At 51.6% G+C, this 22,181-nt stretch overlaps 1 protein-coding gene across 1 annotated transcript in view; it reads left to right on the top strand.

The window, feature by feature from the left end:
• The first annotated feature begins 516 nt into the window (after nucleotides 1–516).
• The window catches only part of NKD1 (NKD inhibitor of WNT signaling pathway 1), an 83,922-nt gene continuing 62,257 nt past the window's right edge, over nucleotides 517–22,181 (top strand). Inside the window, exons 1-3 of the mRNA XM_057713573.1 lie at nucleotides 517–755; nucleotides 889–921; nucleotides 1,600–1,733. Of these exons, the coding sequence (XP_057569556.1) occupies nucleotides 731–755; nucleotides 889–921; nucleotides 1,600–1,733 (192 nt within the window). The 5' untranslated portion in view covers nucleotides 517–730. The remainder of the gene's footprint in view (nucleotides 756–888; nucleotides 922–1,599; nucleotides 1,734–22,181) is intronic.

Below are 22,181 nucleotides of genomic sequence, written 5' to 3'. Positions count from 1 at the left end.
TCCTGCACAACCAAATCAAAACCTAGCGGGTCAGGGGAGAAGGGGGGTGGGCACGGGGCGGTTAATAAGTGAACACTTTCTGCAAAAGTCCAGTCGTGCAAGACTGGAAAGGGGCAAAGCAGCAGGGGCTCCGGGCAGCATCTCCTCTCCGACCTCAGTTTCATCACCTGTAAATTGGAGCTGCTGAGTCCTCCTGTCCGCTTCCAGCAAAAATGAGAGCGGAGGGAACGCACAGCACTGTGAGCGAGGGGAGCGCTTATTCTAGAGCCGGCAGGACCCAGGAGGCGGTCTGTCTCCATATTCCTACTGGCTGGAGCTCCTCCCGCCCCTCCCCTCCCCCCGGGTCCGCAGCCCCGGATCAGAGACCGCAGCCTGGAGGGGGCGCTGTGTCCAGCCCCGCGGCGCCTCTCCACGCCCCGCCCCCAGCCCTCCGGCCCCGCCCCCAGCCCGCCTCCTCCGCCTCCCGCCTCGCCTTTGATGCGCCGCGCCCGGCCAATGGGCGCGCGGGGAGGCGCGGGCCGCGGCGGCGGGCCGGGGGCTCGGCTCGCCCTGGCTTCAGTGCGGCCGCGGCGACGGCGGCAGGAGCGCGTCCCGGCGCCGCCTCGGGCTCAGCTCTGCTCCGGGGCTGCTCCAGGAGGAGGAGAGCGAGGCGAGGCGAGGCGCGGCTAGCCGCGGGGCCCGAGGGCCGGGCGCATGGCTTAGGGACGCCCCCGCCCGCCGCGCCCCCAGCATGGGGAAACTTCACTCCAAGCCGGGTCAGTGTCCCCGCCCGCCCGCCCGCGCGCCGGCCCCCTGGCCCCCGCCGCGCTCGCCCTCGAGATTGCTAACTCTCTGCCTCTTCTTTCTTTCCGGCTCCCGCCGCCGCCGCCGCGCGCGATGTGCCTGCAGCCGCCGTGTGCAAGCGCAGGGAGAGCCCGGAAGGTAAGGGCGCGCGGGGCACGCACCGGGGGATAGGCTGAGCAGCACCGCGGACGGCGGCGGAATGGCCTCGCCCGCGGATCTTATTACCAGGGCCACCCCCAGCCGCTCCTCCAGCCACCGGTCCCACAGACCCTCTCCTTGGAGCGGACTTTGTGTCTCCTCCTCTGTCCCACCTACCCCTCCCCGCTATCCTGTGCTCTCTCTCCTGACCCTCAGTCCCTCCTCCTGCGGTACCCCACCCCCGCGCTCACTGCACCCCCTTTTCAGACTCCTAAGCCCCTTCTCCCAGAGCCTGCCCCTTCTCTTTCTGGCCCTCAGCCCGCTCTTCCGAGATCTTGGCTCCTGCGCCCCCTCTCCTGACCCTCAGTTCCCCCCTTCCCCTCGTCCCGTGTTCATCCCTCCCCTCCGCAGCCCTGGCCTCTGGCGCTCGCTCTTCTGGTCCCCAGACGCGTCCTCCTGGGGTCCTGCTTCCCCCTTGGCTCCCCTCTGCGTCCCTGCTCTTGGGGCTTCGCTGAACCCCCTTATCCTGATTACCTGCGTCCCTATCTCGGGTTGCGCGCGGCTCTCAGCACCCTCTCGGTCCCTGCTGCCTCTGCCTCGCCCACTCTTTCCCTCCTCTCTCGGGTAACTTTCAGCCTAGGGGCCAGACTCAGGGGCTTCGTGTCGTCCCTGCCCCAGGTGACAGCTTCGCTGTGAGCGCCGCCTGGGCTCGGAAAGGCATTGAGGAGTGGATCGGGAGGCAGCGCTGCCCGGGTGGCAGCTCCGGACCCCGACAGCTGCGGGCGGCGGGCACCGTTGGCAGAGGAACGCGGGTACGGTCCCCACCTACCTCCCTTTCGACCTCAGAGATGGTTCTCCATACCCACCTAACGCCAACTTTTAGCAGCCTCTTGGCACAGCTTCTAAGTCCAGAAATCCCTTCTTAGCTGCCCCTACCCCGCCAACATAACCCTGTACACCTCTTGCCTTGGGGAACTTTATTGGTGACACAGGTGACACGACAGCCTCCTGTCCAGTTGGGGACAGAGGGCTGCCTGGGGGGAAAGGTTCTAGGTGATGTGGCGGTGCAGGTCCAGTTGATGGGGAAGCTTGTCTGTGCTGGAGGAATTTGGGGCCCTGCTCTAGCTTCTACCTTGTTTCTGTGGCCAGCATTCAAAGGTGGATTTGGAGTTGGGGCTAGGGAAGAGGGAAGGCATCTGGGGGTGTCTGGGTGGAAGACAGGACTGTGCTGACTTCCGAATGTGTTCCAAGCGTCTGTGACATTTATCAGTACCATCTGCCCTGGAACCCCAGTAGAGCAGGCTATGATCTGGGGGGGCAGAACTTGAGGGGTACTGAGATCCAGGAGACCCCTTGGCTTGGCCCACAAGGAGAGTCAGGGCCTCATTCTGCTGTAGCCCGGGCCCACCCCCAGCCTTCACCCATTGGGTCCGTGAGGTTGGAGTTGTTCCTAGGGGAGCAGTAGATGTGACAGGGAAGTGAGTGAGTCCAGCCTCAGCTCCTGGCCTGGGACTGGCGTTCACAGATGTCCTATGGGCTCCAGAACTCTGCACAGGGCTTTCAGATGGTCTGCGTGGAACTTGAGCAAGCCAAGGATCAAAGGATGAATCAACTTTTTGATGTGACGTTTAATTTTTTTTTTTTTTTTCTTTTTAACTTAGAGGGGAACAGACTGAGTCTCAGGTCTGGTTAGTTCTTTGGTCTTGTCCAGCACTGGGGAGGGGCCAGTGGAGTTTTCAGATTATGTGTGTATGTGCTTGTGTGTGTGTGTGTGTGTATTTGGGTGGTGGGACCTGAACTGGGTGCAGTCGGTTGCAGGAGGTGAGCCTGTGGATAAAGTCAACTCTTGCGCATGTATGAAATAAGCCCTGCATCTGGAAGAAGCTCCTGTCTCCTCCTCCACTGCCACTGCTGAGCTGGGGGCCTTCTCTTCTCCATTTCTCTTCATCTGTTGGCTGGGTTAGAATTAGAGCTGCTCTCCCTTAGGAAAGGCCAAAACTTGGTGGGCGGGGGCATCGCAGTTGGGGCCTTTAAAAACAGAACTACAAACTTCCCTTTCTTCCCCCACCAGTTCTACTTTCTGATCTCCTCATTTATTTAAAGCCCAATGAAAATGATCTGATTTAGCCATATGAACAAATGCATTTGCAGCTTAAGACAGAGGCCAACGGAGTGGATTTCCATTAATCAAGTTTTGGGTTTTTTCAGCCTGTTTATTTTTACAAAGTATTCCTGCAGAATGACATTTATTTGCAGTCCCTTTTTTTTTTTCTTCTTTTTTCTTTCCTAAACTGCCAGGCAGCTTGCTCCATGCTTTAGGGGAAACTTGAAATACAGCGAGGGCTTACTTCAATTGACTTTTATCTTCAAAGCCATAACAAATGTTACCCGCATGTTTTTGGTGGGTCTCCTTGGCATCCAGTCCTGGAGGATGGGAGGGAGGAGGAAGGAAGGAGAGGAAAACAAAAGTCTGTCGTTTTTAATTAAATAGTAGTATTCCCAGCAAGAGGAATGTGAGCCAGTAAAAGTTGCCACTGGGGGAAATGAGGGGGGGTGGGGAGGGGGCCCCAGCTTAAGTCTGTGGCTTTGGTGAAGTCACGGAATTTTATTGCCTGGTTTCTTTCCCCAGCTGAGGACAGCATGGGATGGTGCTTGTCCCCTCCTTTCCAGGCCCCTCTCTCAGAGAAATGCTGAGGGTCATTAGTGTTTGTTCAAAGCACTTTTGAAGATGTGAGACTCAGAGCCATCCGTGTGACATATGTTGGGGAGTGGAGGGTGGGCCCTGCCGTCCAGGGGTATTCAGGGGGGAGCCTCTGCTGCCTGGAGCGTTGTGCTTGGTGACTGGGACCCGGGTGCCTGTGCTCCCACCGCCTCTGGACTGGCTCCTGAGCCTGCAGACGTGGGCACGGCCTGGGGAGAAGTCAGGGGGAGCCCAAGGTGTGGGACTGCACGGTGGGGGCCTATGAGGTGATTTCAGGTGGTATGTGGGGGAATCGTTTTTATCTTAATAGTTACATTTTTTTTTTTAACCAGAAAAAAAAAATAAATGGGACAAAAAACCCTTGATTTCATGGATATTATTGCTTAGGAGGAAGCTAAGTTGAAAGAGATAGTCTAAAGTCGATTCTGAGAAAAATATTAAGTACAACTGGTCAAAACTGCGACTGAGAACGGAATGCCCCAAATTTGGGAAATGCTGAGATACTGAACAGGATAGCAGTAGACAACCCTCAGTCTGTTTCATTTCCGTGATTTCCAGTGGCACGGAAAGGGTGGCTCCAGGTTCCTCCATTATCTCATCAGGATGTAGGAGGGTGTGGGCTCCAAAGTGTGTTGAGTTCCAAGGGCTGGCAGAGGTCCCCCCAGCAGCCCCAGACCCGGCCTGGGGATGGCCTCTGTTTCCCCTGTATCACCCGGCCTTTCACCAAAGCGGTGGGGGACACATGCGTGGCTCATCCAACCAGCATTATTATTATTGCAATGATAACTACTATTTATTAAGCGCCTGTGTGTGTCAAGCACTTTGCTTACAGTACCTTAATCCTCCTCATAACCCTGTAAAGTTGGCAGCCAGCTGGTGTGGACTCTGGTTTTCTCCCTTTCTGAAGTACTTTCTAGGACAACAGAAGCCATGTGTGGTCAAGTCCTGCACCAGAGCATCTGCCTGGAGGGGGTCACACTTACTCCTTCCTAAGAGGTGGCACCCTGGTTGGCTGCTGGATACTTTGGGATGAGGCAGGTTGTGGGGCAGGCAGAAGCACGAGGGGCCCCTGCTTGCCGTCTTGCTCCCTGAGGGGGTCTGAGTAGCTTAATAAATGTTTAAGGTGGGTCTGAGTTTCATGCAAGATCCTGGGATATGAGAGGGTGACCTCACCAGCAATTAACCCATGCCTGCCCTCCCAGATACAAAAATAAATGATGTCGGTCTTGGCCACAAGAGCTTGTCACCTTGTATAAGCCATTTTACCTTTGTCTACCTTAATTAGCTCCTCTGCAAAATGGGTGTAATACCATGCTCATCCCTGGCAGGCTTCTGGCAGATAACTCTTCATTGAGAGTAGAACCTGGGGAGAAAGCAACTGGCAGGGAAGTTCCTGAAGCCCTGGGAGGGGTGGAGATGGGGGCCCAGATTATGAAAGCAGAGGCTCCCCCTCCCCCATACTCTGTCGCCTCACTTGGAGGGACACAGCCTAAGGCTTCTGCCCTTTCGGTGGGTACATGATGAACTTCAAGGGAATATGAGCTCAGAGGAGAAAAATAATGAGAGATGTGAGCTGTACAAGTACTACAGAAGATGAATGACACGTGAACAGTTTGTGACACGACAACAGTGTGCTAAACAATTAGAAATTAAAAGAAGCATAATAATCTCAGTGATAAAGGATGATATTAGAAACACGAAGCAGCAACAGGCAGTTACAAAAGAAAACCAATTGGAAGTGTTGGCTCTGGAAAATATAATGCGTGAAATGAACAAGCTTTAGTAGATGGCTGGAGTACCATAATGGACATAGAGATATTGATAGGAGAAGCAGAATCTGCGTGTGTGTGTGTGTGTGTTTATATGAATGTGTACAACTGGATATAAGACCATCCCCTCCCCCACCCCCCAGTTTGGCCCTTTTGTTCTTTTACAGCAGAGCCGCCTGAAGAAACAGGCTAAGAGCTTCTGTGCAGGCAAACCTGCCTCTGGAGCAAAGGTGGCTGCCAGGCGGTTTGGTAATTTGATTCGGGGGCACCTAGTGCATTTTGGTATTTGGGGCAGATTGGGAGGCCGGGTTGGAGCCCGCAGGGATGTGTGGGGCTGGGTGATGAGATTGGAGGCCAGCCCAGCTGCTGCCTGAGTGCCGGATTCCAGGGGAATTACCCTTGAATGATACCAGTTGGCACAATTAAAAGGCCCCATGTCTTCACCATATGGAAAGTGTTAGGCCTCCTTACGTGGTTTCAAAGCTATGTGCCGGGAGGTGGACTTGACATTTGAGGTAAAGCATACATTAAATATTTGGTGTTTCGGAATTAAGAGATGATTTGCTTTGAGGCTAGTGGAGGCGTTTGGACCTCCACTCACTGGCTTTGAGTTCTCCACGGAGGGTGCTCTCTGCCCGTGGCACCCAGGCCCGCTTCATAGCCCTGCCGGGCAGCTTTCTGGGCCCCTGGGGAACAGGGAGCAGAGCCCAGCAAGCTGGAGCGGGGCAGAGGGCCAGGTGGCGCTTCTGGTTTCCAGTAAGTCCGGGTCCCTCAGGATGGTGGGAGCTGGGCAACGGTGCACTCTGGGTGCTTTAATGCATCCCTGTGATGGGGTCTCTGGGAGAGACTCTGAGGAGTGTCTTGTCCTCCCCGTGAAACTTGTCTTCTTTGAGAAGGGCACTGGTGCCTCGGGTCAGGCTGCACGTGTTCTCTTCCCTTGGCCTCAGGAACAGACTCTCTACATGCGCATGTAGAGGGTACAAACTGTACCAGCTGTCATCCACCAAGGAGGACGCCCAAGCTGAAACAACCTCAGCATGTCCCACAGGCTCCTAGAGCTCCAGCCCCTCACCCAGTGGGGGTGTCAGAAGTGAGGCGGCAATGATGTGGGTGATAGACGGACAGGGCATACCCCCCTCGTGCTGGGGAGCTTGGGCGCTGGGCTCAGGGGCCAGACGGTCCCCCTGAGAGCTTAAAGCAGCAAGGCTGCTGTCAGCCATGGAAGAATCACCTTCCGAGGAATCCGTCTTCCTTGTGGCAGCCCGAGGGCGTATGGTGGGCTCTCAGGATATATTTGCTAAATGAGGGAAGGAAGGAAGGAAAGAAGGAAGGAAGGAAGGAAGGAAGGAATGGAGATAAATCAGGTCCCATTCTTGCCTCTTCCTCCCCCAGATTCTCTTCCCTAGTTCGGTGGAGCTGGAAGCAGGAATAAATGGAAGAGTGGAATTAGGCCTTTTCTTTCAGGCACTCAGCTATTAATTAATCATGATCAATGTGAATCGTTATTAATTATGAATTCCCTAGCTGTGCTGGGCATTGAGGCTACAGCGGCAAATCACAGAGCTGTGGTGCCTGTCCTCCTATAGCTTCCAGTCTAATAAAGGAGACAACGAATAAGCGTGTTCACACTGGGACTATGCCTAACCCTACCACTCGGAGAAGCTGAGACGGAGGAAGAAAGTGTGGGAGGCAGGGATGGGTTTGTGCAGAGGGGGAGCTGGGGGAGGCGCCTGGAGCACGACGGTCCGTGGTCCATGCGTGGTAGGTTGGGTTGGGCCCTTGGGAGGGGACTGGGGGCTCCAAGTGGCTCTGCAGCCTGTGGGGCCTGGCACTCTCTGGTGCTCATGTTTTCTGCAAAGCCCCCCCATGTTAGTTCTCGCAGCACGTGCGAGCCACCCATCCCTCTGGACAGGTGGGTGGGGTGGAACCAGGCGGGCAGCCAGCCTGCCGCCCCAGCCTCAGTGTGTTCTGCAGAGCTGATTCACAAGCAGTGTCGTGCACAGGGACTTGGGGGCGTTACCCCGGCTGTCTGGGTGGAGTGGTGGCCCCTCCTGCCCTGTGGGGGAGGACGGTCAGAAGCCCAGCCATGGTGGGGTGGGGCAGCCTGAGAGGCGGGATTGGCCGAGGGAGGCACCGCGAGAGCCATGGGGCAAGTGGCAGTGAGTGACAAGCCAGTCCCAGAGAGAGCCCATTCTGCCCCAGAACTGCTGTGAGCCTGTGCCTTAGGGAAGAGCGTCTCCTGCCTCAGTTTACCAGAGCCTTCTGAAGAAGGGGCATGCAGCGTGACCCTCCGGGCAAGAGGCGGGGGCCCACGAAGAGAGCTGCAGGCACTGGGGAGTCAGGGACCCCTCAGTCCTCCTTGCTCGGGGTGGGGGGGGGGGGTTCTTGCAGCCTTACTCACTGGCTGTAGGTTCACAGCTTTGGAATTTTTAGGTCGCTCGTTGGATTCCAAAGCAGGCACTTCCGGCTGCCTCCCTGACTTCCTGCTCTCTTTTCCACTCACACATGTTCTTTTTGTGGCTCTTGTCTCTCACAGACATTCTTTCTCTTCCTCTCACTCTCTCTCCCCCTCCCTTCCTCTTGCCTCCTCCCTCCCCCACCTCCCCGAGGAAGGAAAAAATTCAAACTCTCACAAACAAAATATCTGCCATTCCGTCCGAGGGAGAACTGAGGCAGAAGCCCAGAATATCCTGGAAGAAACGCCAGAGAGAGCTGAAGGCCTCAGTTGTTTAATCTGGAAGGCAGTCTTTGATGTCACTGTGCTCCGTTTATCCTGGGAAGCTGCCTGCTTCTTTATGGCTGGCTTCAGACTCTGTGCGTGAAGAATGGCCGAGTTCCTTCAGGAGCTGGAGGAAAAGCCTGATCACTCCCCGAAGGGCAGGCTTGGTGATGCTGCTGCTCCTGCCAAGCCCAGGTGGGGTGGAGAACCTTTTCCAAACAAGCATTTCCAGAGACATAAGTAATTCTTTGATAACTTCCCAGGAAAGGAGAGGGGGCTGTTTATCCATGTGGGTACCCGTCATGGGGCTTCACGAGGGAAGCCTCAGCTCCCTCCACTGAAATCATCCTTTACCCCAGAAGGGTGGCACGTAGGAGCTCTCACCAGGCGGCTCTGCCCACTGAGGTGTGTTTGTTTAGAGGGCTCCGAGGAGTTGCTCCGGGCTTCACTTTCCCTTCTTGTTGAGCCATGTGGGCTGCAGTCTGTGTGTGGCTGACACCTTTCAGAGGACCCCAGGGTACTGGGTGGGCTTTACAGTGGTGTGGCAGCAGCTGAAGGATCCCTCCCTTCTCTGGGCCTCGGATCTTCCGGGTGAGAAATGAGATAAAATCATTTATTATAATTTAGAAACTCTGTATTGAATGCATTCTATTCAAGTCATTCATGCATTTGTGCAATAGAAATTGAGTACTTACTTGAGGCCAGGTATACATTTGCACTGTCAGTAGAGCATGTCCTTGTTTTCATGGACTTTACACTCTAGTAGGAAAAGATAAGTATTTTTGAAAATAAATTACACAGCTTACGTTGTGATTTATGCCTCAGAGGAGAAGTGCTGGGTGCTGTGAGAACATTTAATAGGAATCAGACCTAATCTGGGTGGCTGTTCATTTCACAGATATTTGAGTATGGTTAGGATGTTGTAGAAACCATGAGGAATAGAACATAGTTCCTGCCTCACAGAACTTAAGTGTTTAGTGGAACTAAACTTTCATCTTTGCCTCTCATCTATTTTTCTTATCTTATTGCATTGGTTAGAATCTCCTCAACTGATTAATAACAATTAAGCATGGTGTTCATTGTTTATCTAGTTAGTAAAGCTTTCTTCATCTCCTGGCTTGCTAGGATTTTTAAAACCAAGAATCATTATTGAATTTTATCAAATGCTGTTGGGGTGTTGGAGCTGGTGATTCTTTGCTAATATGCTGTGTGATTTATATAGCTAGATTTCCTAGTGTTCATCTTTCTTTGCACTCCTAAACTAAATCCTTCTTTTCCTTGATAGACTGCTGCTTTAAAATATTGCTATATTTGATTTGCTAATATTTTACTTTGTGTTGATATTCATGTTTTGATTGGCTTATGGTTTGGGAAGGTAGCTCCTGAATAATGAAGACAGTGTTCAGGGAATGTAAGAGGTTGCCTTGGGGGCTCTGAGAGTCTAGAGCAGGGAGTCCCCTGCCAACTGGTCCAGGGTCAGAGGTAGTGTCAGAGGAGCTGATTTAAGCCCAAAGAGGCCTGGGGAAAGGGGTGGTGGTGAGCAAGGCAAGGGGAGAGGACACGTAACAGCCATATGAGTGTTTGCTGGACAGACGGCCACATGTGAGAAAGCCCTGTAGTGAAGAGGGTGGTTCATTTCAGATGCTGATTGAAGTTCAGTTGGCTGAAAAGAGGTCACAGCCTGGGCCTGGGGGCCTTCTCAAGCATGTTATGGAGCTTGGTCTTTGTCCAGAGGGGAGACAAGCGTGTGAGGGGCCCTGTGTGAGGGGCCAGCAAGCCAGAGGTGAGCCCTGTGATCTGGGGGAGGAAGGAATGTGGGGATGGGCTCTCCCTTGTAAAAATACTTTGGAGGATAAGAGGAATCAAGTAACTGTATTCTGTGGGATCAGCAAGAGATTCTGGAAGGTCTATATTGGTCCAGGCACAGTGCTTGGTTCTTGAGGGTCACCCAGGAGGCCATAGGCATGTGAAGGACCAGGAGAAGGAGATTAGGACATCAGGCGGTATAGGGTGGTGGTTAAAGAGTGAGGACTTTGGAGCCTGATGTCTTGGGTTCAGATCCTATTGCACCATTTTCTAACAGTGGGACCTTGGGCAGAGTGTTGAACCTCTGTCAGCTAGGCGTCTGGTGGGAAACAGATACATTCCAGAGAGTTTAAATGAAACTAGCTTCTGGAGGTATGGGCAGGGTTTAGGGAATGTTCATGGGGCGTTGAGGTACCCAGGGACTGAATGTCCCTGGCAACAGTGGGAAGCTATTAGCACCCCTAGGGCAGAAAGGGCCAGGGGAGGAAATGTCGGATATTTTGGATTGGATTCCTGTAGGAACTGCAGCTGGAGACGGGTGGAGACGAGGCAGAAGCTATAAAGATGGAGGATTAACTACAGTCAGAGAAATGGTACAGAAGCAATGAGGGAGGGGAGAAGAAATATCCCAACTTCCATCTCCTCGCATCCTCCTGGTTCCTGCCGGGGCCTCCCATTGGCTGAATTCAGAAGCCAGAGGCCAGGAAGCCCCAGTGTCAGCTTCCTGGGGGTACAGAGACCGTGGGGGAATGAATGGGGTGGGGATGGCAATAGAATAATCAACTCTGTGCTTGTGTTTCCTTATCTGTAAAGCGGGGATGATAATCGTACCTGTGTCACAGGACAGTTGTAGAATTGTAAAACAGTTGTAATGTCGGATGCATAGTAAGTGTAGTAAGTGCTCAGTACAAGTTCATTCTTACAGCTGTAAAGCCAGGAAGAGACACAGGGTTATGGAGATTTGGGGAGGTGTTTTTGAAGGAGGTGGCATGTCAGTAGGGCTCTAAGGATGGTAAGACTGAGACCAGGGGTCAGAATCTAAAGGACCTCCAGGGACCAGAGAAGTCATATTCATGAACGCAGCAGGCTGGGTGGGAGACACCTGGCAGGTGGGGGGACTAGGGTGCCCTAGGGAGCACATGTCCTGTGTCGAGGGAGCAGCCCCCCTCAGCCCCAGCCAACTGTGGCCACGTGAGAATGGGGCCGTGATGTTGCCACATCTTCTGATCGTTAAGAGAATCCAACCATCTGGATTTTTATGTGACATTTTTCTAATTTAAAAAATTATCATCAAATACATAAAATTTTTCAAAAACACTTTTTTGGGTGGACCCAGACTGCTGGATTTGGCCTGGCTTTTGATTGGTGATTTAGACCTATGAGATTTTGGTGGGGTGTGAATATGTTAGTGATCATAATATATGCAAGTGAATATTAAAGATGCCTAATGCTTTGCATGCATTCTTTACATGTATTATTTCCCGGGGTACGGATGAGGAGACCAGCTCACCAAGTTAAGTCCTAAGCCCAGGCAGGGAGAGCAGATTCAGGCTGCCTCCAAGGCGGAGGGTACAGCCCAAGCTGAGGCTGGGCACTGGGGAGTCATGGATAGTATGTTTCAGTTGGCGGGGAGCAGGGTGGGAGGACAGATGAGGTACGTGCCGTGTAGGTGTGGTTTGGGCCACTTTATACTGAGGCCCAGCGTGTGCACGTAGGAGGGTGTTTAGAGCTTTCAGAATCAGACTTCCTGGGTCCAAGTTCCAGCTGCCCCTCTCCCCAGCCGAGTGGCCTGGGGCCACGTGAAGTCTCATCACTGATCCTCAGCTCTCCATCTGGTGGAATGGATAGTCATAGTTCCTACCTCGCGGAGTTGTTCGTTTTCTGGCCAATCAGGGAGAAGAAAGCAGCCGTCACCCCTCCCCTTGCAGCTTGCCGGTGTGGTTAGCTGATGCTCACCCTGATGTGCGCTAACTGTGATGAAGGGAAAGAACGGGGCATGGTGAGAGAGAATGGGGAGGGTTCCACTCCGGACTGGGGAGTTAAGTTGCTGAGGCCCAAAGAATAAATAGCTAGGTGATGAAAGGTTTAGTGGAAGCATCTCAGACAAAGGGTTTGGGAAGTGCAAAGGCCAGGAGGCACGATTGGCTGGTAGAGAGTCTTCAGTCCGCTTCTGGGTGTCTGGCTTAGGACAGAATCCAGCCTCTGAGATGTTCAGGCAGAAATATGTGGTCCAGCACAGGGGGTGGGTAGAGCTTGAGGGCTGCGGGGTGGGATGCTATACATGTTGTAACCTGTTTTGATTCTTTGTCTGCCTGCTGCAGATCTTCCATGGTTTTATGTTTTATTGATGTCTGATCACTCTAGCTTCTCTCCTTTCTGGCTGGGTGGGAGGTGGGGGAGAACCTCCTGGTCCCATGAAGTAGTGTGACCCGGAGCTGATTGGCTGGTCGGCCGTGCGCTGCCCAAGCCCCTGGCCTTGAGTTTGAGTACAGAGCTGGGGCCCTGGAGTGGGTGGGGTAGAGCATAAAAGGCCCCTGTTAGCAGGATGGGCCTGGCCACCCTCAGGCTACAGGTGAGGCTGGGGAAGACCAGAACCTCCCAAATGGGCTCAGGCCCAGGGTGTGTCTCTAACTCCAGAATCTGCGCAGGCTGGTGGGCCCCTCTCGTGGAGGCTTTGGCTGACTGGGGCTCCACTGAGTAGGTTTGGGAGTGCTCCTTCAGGGTGCTGAGGCCACTCCAGGCCTGGCTTCCAGAGGGACCCTTGTGACAGGGCAGTTTTTGACTATGATCTTGTTTTATCCTTCTTTCCCCCGGTGATCTAAGTAGACTTCAAAAGCAAAAAGAAGATGTCGGAAAACTACTACAAACCAGAAACGAGGTTGCCTTTTCAGTGGGCGCTGGGGGCACTTTTCTTGCTCCCCTGCCCTAGAAATCCCAAGGAGGCCCCTGCCCTGGTCAGCTTTACGTATGTGCTGCCTTTCTCGGTGTCTTGTGGCTGCAGCTTCAGTGTGGCTATTAAGTGCCCTCTGTATGCAGAGCCCTGTGCTGAACCATGGGTGCAGCTTTAAGTGTCTGCTGTATGTCAGGCCCTGGGCTGAGGGCTGTCCCTACCATTCAGTTCTCACAGCATCATTATGAGACAGGTACTATTATTATACCCATTTTACTGCTTAGGAAACTGAGGCTTTAAAGAAATCTACCTTCCTGCCTAAAGTCACTTGACTTGGAAGTGGCATCTTGCTCTAGCAAAATTCAAATTCAGATCAGTCCTATTTTAGAGCTATCTTAAATCATTTTAGGTGAGGTTTTTGTTTTTTTGCTTAAACTGTATGTTATAACCCCAATCGTGGCTTATGAAATCCATGTAGTGACCAGCATTAAAAAAATTAAATAGGCAAAAATAAAAATCTGAGAGAATATCCTATATTGTAATAGTAAATGTTGCTTTGTATAATTTTCTGTTTAGTTTATAGGCATGGATAGCCATGCTTATAGATGACTGATAGATAGATATGGACGTATAGATATGGGTATCCATACAGATAAATAGATCTATTTATAGATAGATATGTGTATATCTAAAGGCACATCTATACCCAAACCCATATATACAGAGGCCCATTATAAAACAATTCTTACTGTGGGTCAGTATCAAAGTGTCAGAAAACACTGGTGTTTGGTCACTGGTCTAGCCTCTGAGTCTGAATGCTTGGTTTCAGGATCTAGCTCTGCTTCTTAACTAGCTGTGTGACCTTGGGCAAGTTCCCTAATCTCTCTGTGCCACAGTTTTCTTTCTTGGCTTCAGGGCCTTTTGATTTGTTGACTTTTTGGTTAGAGCAAATTCTACCAGGATTGTCGTGGTTGCTGTCTTGTTCACCCACTCCCTTTGCTTAGGGCATGAAGAGGGCCCTTGGGGACCCCCATGTCCTCTCACCTTAGAAACCAGCCTCTGAGCGTGAGAAGAAGCAGCTGCATCCTGGCAACTGAATCCTTCTGGACAGAATGTTGTTTTGGGAATCCTGAACCTGGGGGTGGCCCCAGCTTAGCTATTAGGTATCTACTGTGACCTCTCCTGGCCTTTGCTTCCTCCTCTCAAAATGTAGTAAAGACAAGGTAGATGTCTAGGTTATCTTCCTCTGTGCAACAAATTATTCCAAAACTCAATGTCTTGATCATTTTATGATCTGCTTAAGCCTGTACAATTTGAGCAGGGCTTGGCTGAGGCAATTTATCTCCAGCCCCATGTGGAATAGTTGGGTTGGCTTAAACAGTGAGGGGCCCACCTGCCACAGATCTCCCTGGCTTATATGTCTGGGGCCTCAGTTCTCTTCCTGGTGGCCTCAACACTGGTTAGCTTGGGCTTGCTCAGAGTATGGTGGTCTCCGGATAATCAGACTTCTTACATGGTGGCTGGCTTCCCAAGAGTGCAAAAGTGAAAAATACCAGGCTTTCTTTAGGTTTAGGCCTGGAATTGGCAATGCCACATTCTCTTTGTTAAAGCAAGTCACCGGTCCAGCTCAGGTTTAGGGGAAGGGATTACACAGGGGCATACCTGCTGGGAGGTGTGATTGATTGGGGGCCATCAAAGTAGTCTGCCAGAGAGGATGTGGTCTCCCGGAGGGAAACTGCTGAGAGACTGAGTAAGGAAAAGGACTCTAAGTTGTCCATTGGATTTCGGGTCCTGGTGGTCACAATCCGGTTTGGCAGGAGCTGTTGTGATGGCTTGGCAGCAGAGGTGAGACTGGCATGGGTCCTGAAGGGACTGGGGAACAGTTAACACGGGAGCAGATGCACATACTTGCAAGAACACCCATGGCTACTATTTGGAAGAAGAAAAATTTGTAACACCTCAAATGTCCATCACCAGGAGACAGGCTAATAAGCACTGGTGTAGCCATCCTGTGGATTTCTCTGCAACCAGTAAGACCAGGTTGAGTGACGGCCACAGGCTGATAAGAAGGAGGCCCTGAGATACTGTCGAATGAGCGAAGCAAGAGCAAAACGTCAGTATAATGTGGCCCTGTTTTTTGCACTATACAAAAGTCTGTTCAGGCCCATGGCTGTATATATTTGCAGGTGCACATGGAAAGATCTGGAATAATACACTGTCAAAGTCTGTTTCCCTGAGTGGACTGGTGGGAGGTGGTGAGGAGAGAGGAACTTCACTTTTCACATTATATATTTCTACATTGTTTGACATTTTTTTTTCCTCAATGAGCACGTAACACCTTTGCATTTTTCAAAGAGCCAATACGTTGTAAAAGAGAACGAGAAATGAGAAAATAGCATGGGTAGGCAGCTCTAGGGACAAGCTTTTCTGGAAGGGGTGGAGAGAGAAGCTGGTAGCTGGAAGGGGATGTGGGGTTGGGATGGCTTCAGGGTATGGCCCGAGGACCACCTACATCTGACGTTCCGAGTGCTGTTTAAAACGCAAACACCTAGGGCTGCGCTGCACCCCCTGCCCGCCCCAGCCCCCTGAATCGGAGCCTCTCCGTGCTGGGTGCCTGGACCCTGTAGGAGAGGCGTTGGGGGGAAGGAGCAGGGTGGGGTGGGGTGGAGGTAGGGATGACGCTTTCCATCTGGAGCAGGGAGGGGATCAAGTGTGTGGTCCCGTGGAGAAGGCAGCGCAGTTCCTGACCCTTGACCCGCTCTCAGTCAGTGATTCTGTCTCCTGTGCAGTTCCCCATGGCCGTGGATCCCTACCCTGTAAGTGGATCTAGAACTTTGCTGACAGTTATTGATACCTGGCCTCTTTTTTAAGACCGGCCAGGCTGCTTCTTTTATAACTGGAAGGAAGGAGATGTTAAAAGGGTATCTAAAGGGGAACTAGAGCTTTCTATGATGATGGAAATGGTCTATGTTTGCACTGCCCAATATGGGAGCCATTAACCGCCTGTGGCGGTGGAGCTCTTGGAATGTGGCTGCTGGGACTGAGGAACTGAATTTTAAGTACATTGTATTTGAGTTCATTTAAATGTAAATTTAAATACCCACGTGGGGCTAGCAGCTTCTGCCTGGGTAGCACAGCTCTGGACCAGTGGAGAAGATGTAGGGCTGCCCTGCGTCAGGCTCACCCCATCCTGAGGGGGCGCGGAAGGGGCTGTTTGCCGCAGGTGATGATGGGAGGAGAGCTCCGCCCCCAGGAAGCCCTGGTGGAACCCTCCTTGGGGCCTCTAGACCCTGCTCCTGGGAGGCATAGCTTCCCTCAAGCTTGGAGGGAGGAGGCCCAGGCTGGCCACTCGTGTGGGCAGTGACAGGGAGAACAGTGGGCCTCCCAGGTGGGTGGATTGGGGCACCTCCTCCTGGTGTCATAAATTGGGACCTTCTTAGCCTTCTCAACCTTGGAGGGCGTGCTTGGCATGTGCTTCTGGGATTCATGGGTGAGGACTTGTCCCCTTGGCCCTGGTCTGAAGAGCTGGAAGGCAGAACCTGTTCATGGGCTGGGGCTCAGCACTGAGTGGGGCCAGCTCTTCCCCAGGGGCAGGAGCCAGCATTCATCCTGAGCTTTATGGTTTGCAAAGCCATCCTCACAGTGATTTGCCAGGTATTTAATATTTGCAGAAACCTGGCCAGGATCAGTATTGATACTCTGGGGAAACTGAGGCCAGACTGCAGAGTCCATGGGGTAGGTTGTGTGTGTCTGACCAGTGTGTCCTCAGGGCCTTTTGCACACTTGGCACGTGGCAGGTGCTACAGGAACATTTGCCTGGTGGCTGAGGCTCAGAGGGCCCTAGCAGCTTGGCCAGAGGGCACATAGCCTCTGGAAGTCCTGTCCCTCCAAACCCCCACCTCTTTTTGGCCTCTGAAGTGTGCCTCTGCTTACATCTCCCTTACTCTTCAGAAAGGGGCCTCACCAGTTTTCTGTTGGGAAATGAAATCATGCACATGGTAAAAAACAAAAGAAAAAAAATTCGGAACAGTACTAAAGGGTATATAATAAAAAGGAAGCCTCCTCCCCACTTCTGCCAATACCACTGGCCTCCCAGCCCCTCTCCCGAGGCATCTGCTTTTTCTGGTTCCTGGAAGCGCTTCTAGCTGTGCTCTGTGAGCACCCTTATCCCTGCACAGACAGTAAGAGGTCCTCTTGGCCACTAAGACTGGGAAGCATTGGTATTTGTTGGTCAATTGAAAAATTCATTTAAGGCGGGGATTCATAAAAGAAAATGATAGAGACTTTATTTTCTTTTAACCTAAGTTGCGTGTTATAACCTCATTCTGCACCTTGCCTGCCTTTTAAACTTAACAGTGTATCTTGGAAATCATTCCATATCAGTGCGTGTAATCTAATTGCTTTCAGTCTTATTGTTCTTCATGGCTCTCAAACCTTCCATTGTAGGGACGGACCTTACTTCATTGCACTGATTCCCTCCTGTTGGGCATCTAGGTTGTTTATGGGCTTGTGCCTATAGTCTAAAGGAGACTATTAGATCAATGTGGTGCATTTCTGTAGCTGTGCTTCTGCACACACACCCCTGCCCCGTCACACACACTGCACACCCCGATGTGATCTCTAGATGTGGTACTACTTCTTTTCTAGCAAAGCCAGAGTTTCTCCCCCAGGCCAGGGTCTTCAAAATCCAAGAGGGCGGCAGCTTCAGGGGGGTTTGTGGTTAAGTAAGAGTGACTTTTCTCTGTGTAGATGAGTCAGGATCCTTTGGTTTTTAAGCCCATCTCAGCTGTTTCGTACAGAAGCACGTTACTGGCCTGTGTAACGGGGAAGTTGGGACGGTGAGTTGGATTCAGGTAGAGAGCTAGGTCCTAGAGCTCCATGCCTGTTCCAGGGAGGCAGCCTCTGTCCTCAGCTCTGGTTTCTTTTAGGTCGGCTTACTTCTTGGGCAGACTCTCCCCAGGTAGTGGCAGTTTGGCTCCTAGTGGTCTGGGCTTCCATCTCCAACTAGAGGAGAGAGTTTCAGCCAGAGCTCAGTCTGGCTCCCATTGTTTTGACTTGAGTCACATGTCCATCCCAGAACCAAACCCTCTGCCTCTGCTGGTTCTGGGTCATGTGGCCACCTTCGGGGAGCGGGGGGACTGAGATCAGCCTTCCCCCAAACCTCAAGGCCTAGGAAGGAGGGAGTGGGTGGTTCCCTAAAGAAAAACCACCTGTGAGGAGAAGCCTACAGAATGCACACTGGGTGGACAGAACTAACATCTGTTTGCTGTTGGAAGACTCACTGACCACAGCTCCAGTCAGCAGCTGGCGAGCGTGGGTGGGGACAAAGCAGGCTGACAATTAACTGACTCTCCGGGGAGAACCACTCCTTACCATTGGATCTTGGAAGAACCTGGGTGATTTGCTGCCTCCTCCACGCAGCCCACATGGGTCACAGCTTTCCTTTCAAGCTTCTGGCCTCTTCGTGATGGTCATAGGTGATTCTTAACCCTTAGAGGGCAGATAATAAGACCCTTTTGGGAATCTGCTGTGTTGGATGGTGTCTTTCTCCTCAAATAAATGTTCTTACACCTTTACCCCCAATTTCAGGGCCCCCAGGTTAAGGACCTCTGCCTCAGTTTGTATGGATATTTTTAAAACCTCATTATTTAACTTTTTTTTTTTTCCTATGTGGGTCTTCTCTGTTCCAGGGGTCACAGAGCTTTGGACCTGGGCTTCGGATCTGGGTTTGTACTGAGCTGTATGCAGTTTGGGCTTTAATTTCCTTACCTGTAAAAAAAAGTATCTGTCTCTTGGAGTCGTTTCAAGGATTAAATGAAATAACGCATATTGTGATTTAAGGCTTAGCATGCAGTAAGCACTCAGTAAACATACTCAGTAGTCTGATAAGGCCTCTGGAGCTGCTGATATGTTCTCGAAGATTCCCAGGGAACCCACTCCATCTCTCTGCTGATATGTTCTCGGAGATTCCCAAGGAACCCACTCCATCTCTCTGGGGTCCAAGACAGCATCTGGAAGGGGCTTGGCTGAAGAAGTTCAGAGAGAACATCTTTGTTCCCTCATGAGTTTCCTAGAGTGATACTTTTCCATTTCCAGATGGGCAAACTAAAGCTGAGGCGGTTTCAGTGGTGTGTCCAGGTGCCTTGGGGTTAGTTTGGGTTAGTTGTGAGCGCTTTTACATTCTGATCTTAGGACACCCCTTCCTTTATTTTATAAACTGTGCCTCCTGCCTGGCCATGGGCAGGCCACAGGCAACAGCTCACCTGTTCATGATGGCTGCTTGAAGGAGTTTCCCGATCTCAGCAGAGTCCTTTCTGGCCCCTGAGCCCCAGCTAGGGAGTGGCTCCAGGGCCCACCTGGCGGGACCAGGTCTTGGGTGGTGGGTATTGTGCTTTGCTTTGAGAGTATTAAGACACAACGTCCCTGTGGTTAACAGCAAATTAATCACAGGGTTAAGGAGGGACTGGCTGGGTAGACATGACTTCATGAGCTTGTCATAAAGTCTGTCCCTACCATGCTTCACTCTCCAAGATTTTTGACTTTCAGAAAAGGAGCCGCAGATAGAGTTACCAAGCTTTACGGAAATATTTTTACTGGGCAGAAGATTGCTTTATGGTGAGAGCCAGTTATTTCAGGAGACAAGCAAAGAGCCCTTTATTCTCACGTTCTGTGGGAGGAAAATATTATGCTAGGAGGCCCGCTTCTTGGACGGGCCGTTTGAGAGGCCGGGCTGCGTTTCTGGAGTTGGGAGTGGGTGACATGAGATGGTGTGGGAGCCTGAGGCGGGGGGGGGGGGGGGGGGGGGGTCCTGGGCGTGCACCCTGGGGATTTGGAGTTTGTATGTGGGCAGAAGGGAGCCTGAGCTGTAGAGCAGGGGAGGGAGGTGGTCAGAGCTGGGCTTTGACCTGGGAGTGCGTGGCAGAGAAAGGAAGAAACAGGCTTGTATGCCAGTGTGGGAGGCCCCCAGCTGGAGAGCAAGCCTGGGGTCAGCTGGCTCTACCATTTACTGGCTGTGTGCCTCTGGGTCCTCACCCCTCTGAGCCTCCATTTCCATTTGTAAATCGGGGATAACATAGTTATCCACCACATGGGCTTGTCTGAGCGTTAAATGAGATCATCTATATCAAGCACTTACTCGTTTACTTAATCCGTGATGTCCAGTGGTGGTTGTCAGAGGCAGGGAGATGGGCCTTCCTCCTCCACATTCCAGAGCCAGCTCATTCTGCGGCTTCCTTTGCTGGTGCGTTGGAGTGCAGTGGGCGTATTTCCTGAGTCCCAAATGAGACTTCTGGTCGGATACCGTGGTGGGGGATTGGAAATCTGGGTCACTCCAGCAAATGGGAGATTTATGAGCCTCATTCCTTGAGCAGCAGCCTGTACTTCAGCTCACGGAAGGGACTGTTCTCTCCTGGAAATTAGGGGAGAACAATATTGGCTTGATCGTACTCAAGGAGGATGGGTTTGATCTTTGCGGAATAAGACTTTGTTCCCCCTCCCCCCATGATGTGGAAGAAGGATGTCTGCCAAGAGTTTTGTTTGTGTCTGGAGCAGCCATGTGCCTGATAAGGAGACGGCATCCTTGCCCTCTTCTTACTTCTGAGCACAATCCCTTTTAAGTTGGGCATTTGGAGAGGGTTGATTTATTTCGTTCTCTTCCTCACCTCCCTGTCGTTATTTAGAATGTGAGGGAGAGTTTATCTTGTTCTCCAGGAGATCTATCGTTTCAGCTTTGGAATGGTACCCAAGTTTACAGGATGGAGTCTGGTGCCCAGAGCCTTCTGGTAAATATTTTGGGAAGCTGGATTCCTCTGGCATTGTGGCCCGTGGGTTGGGCAATGGGTGCTTTGTGATGACTGGAAGATTGAACTTGACCTGTTCTCATACAATGCCCTGCACATGGGCTCCTGGGGGCTACTTGCTAAGGCATCTTAGCGCCCAGAATTCCTGCCTCTCAGGGGTCCTCTTGTGCTGTGCCTCCTGCCAGGAATCCACATATTGCTTCTTCCTCCTTTACAGATGCACGTGCATCTTTATCCTCAGAACCCTGGCTTCCTTCTTTCTTCTCTTGTGGGTTCCATCGTTCCAAAGCCTTCCCTCAAGGCTGCCCTCCCTGTTTCTAAAAGCCTTTACGTTGCTTCGCTGGTATCGCCTGTGTTCTTCTCTGGGTTGGCCAAGTCAGGTAGGTGGGCCCTGGGCAAGATCCATGTTCTCTCAGTCTCAGTTTCCTCATCCATAAAATGGGATGGTAATATCGAACTCCCACACCTTCTAGGCAGAATGGGAGGATGAAAAGATAATGGGTGGGAAGGCTCAGGGCCTGGTGTGCAGTAGGGTTTGGTAACTGGTTCACTACCCACCCCCGCACCTGCTTGAGGGCAAATGCCAGTTCTTAATCATCTTCGTATCTCTTTGAGAGCATCTTCGTGTCTGGTCCGTAGTAGGCCTGAGAACACAGTAAGTGGGACCCACTGGTAAGGAGTGGCGGGGACTCTCCAAAGGGTTCCTTGGTTGGGAAAAGGCTCTCAGGGCATCATTTTCAAGGCTTTGGGGAAGATAAACAATATTGCTTTAGCTGAATGGTTAGAGCACAGGGGGCACTGTCCACTGCGTGGCCACCAGCTTCACACGGCTATTGAGCATTTGAAATAGGGCTGGGCTGGGTTGTAAATACCCAGCAGATTTCAAAGTCTTGGTGTGAAACTAGAGAATGTGAATTTCTCTTTAATAGTTTTTACATTAATAACAAAGAATGATGATATTTTGAAATGGCAAGATTTTTGATATTTTGGTTTAAATAACATTATCAAAATTAATTTCACCTGTTTCTCTTTCTCATTTTTTTTTTTTTATGTGGCTACTGGAAAATTTAAAATTACCCACATGGCTTGCGTTCTAGACCATTCTCCATGTTGATGCTATTGCCCCCAATGATATTGCCCCCCCCCCACACACATACAAATAGACAAATGGTTTACCTATGGGATATGCAAATTTCGTGTTGGGGTGATTAGGAAAAAAAGTGTAAATAGGATGAGTGTGGGGTGGGGCAGATAATAAACAATAAGTGCCCAGAGACAGCCAGACCTGATGAAAATGCTGGCCCTGCCACTTATTTGCTGTCTGATCTTGAGCAAGTTCCTTAACCTGCCTGTGCCTCTGTCTTCTCATCTGTAAAATGGGAGGAGAAATGAAATACGTACCCCCCAGAGCTATTGGATACATTGAGAATGCCCATGAAACACTTAGGACCTGACGCACAAAGAGCAGGCAATCAATAGGGCAGTTATTACCATCCTTCATATTGATATGTAGTAAGCGAGGCCTCTGGAGGCGGAACGCAGTAGGACTTGCACTTCCAGAATTTACAGAGTGACC

This window comes from Hippopotamus amphibius, chromosome 16 (assembly GCF_030028045.1).
Source record: "Hippopotamus amphibius kiboko isolate mHipAmp2 chromosome 16, mHipAmp2.hap2, whole genome shotgun sequence".
Taxonomy (NCBI): Eukaryota; Metazoa; Chordata; class Mammalia; order Artiodactyla; family Hippopotamidae; genus Hippopotamus; species Hippopotamus amphibius.
This window is presented reverse-complemented; position numbering and strand designations above follow the sequence as displayed.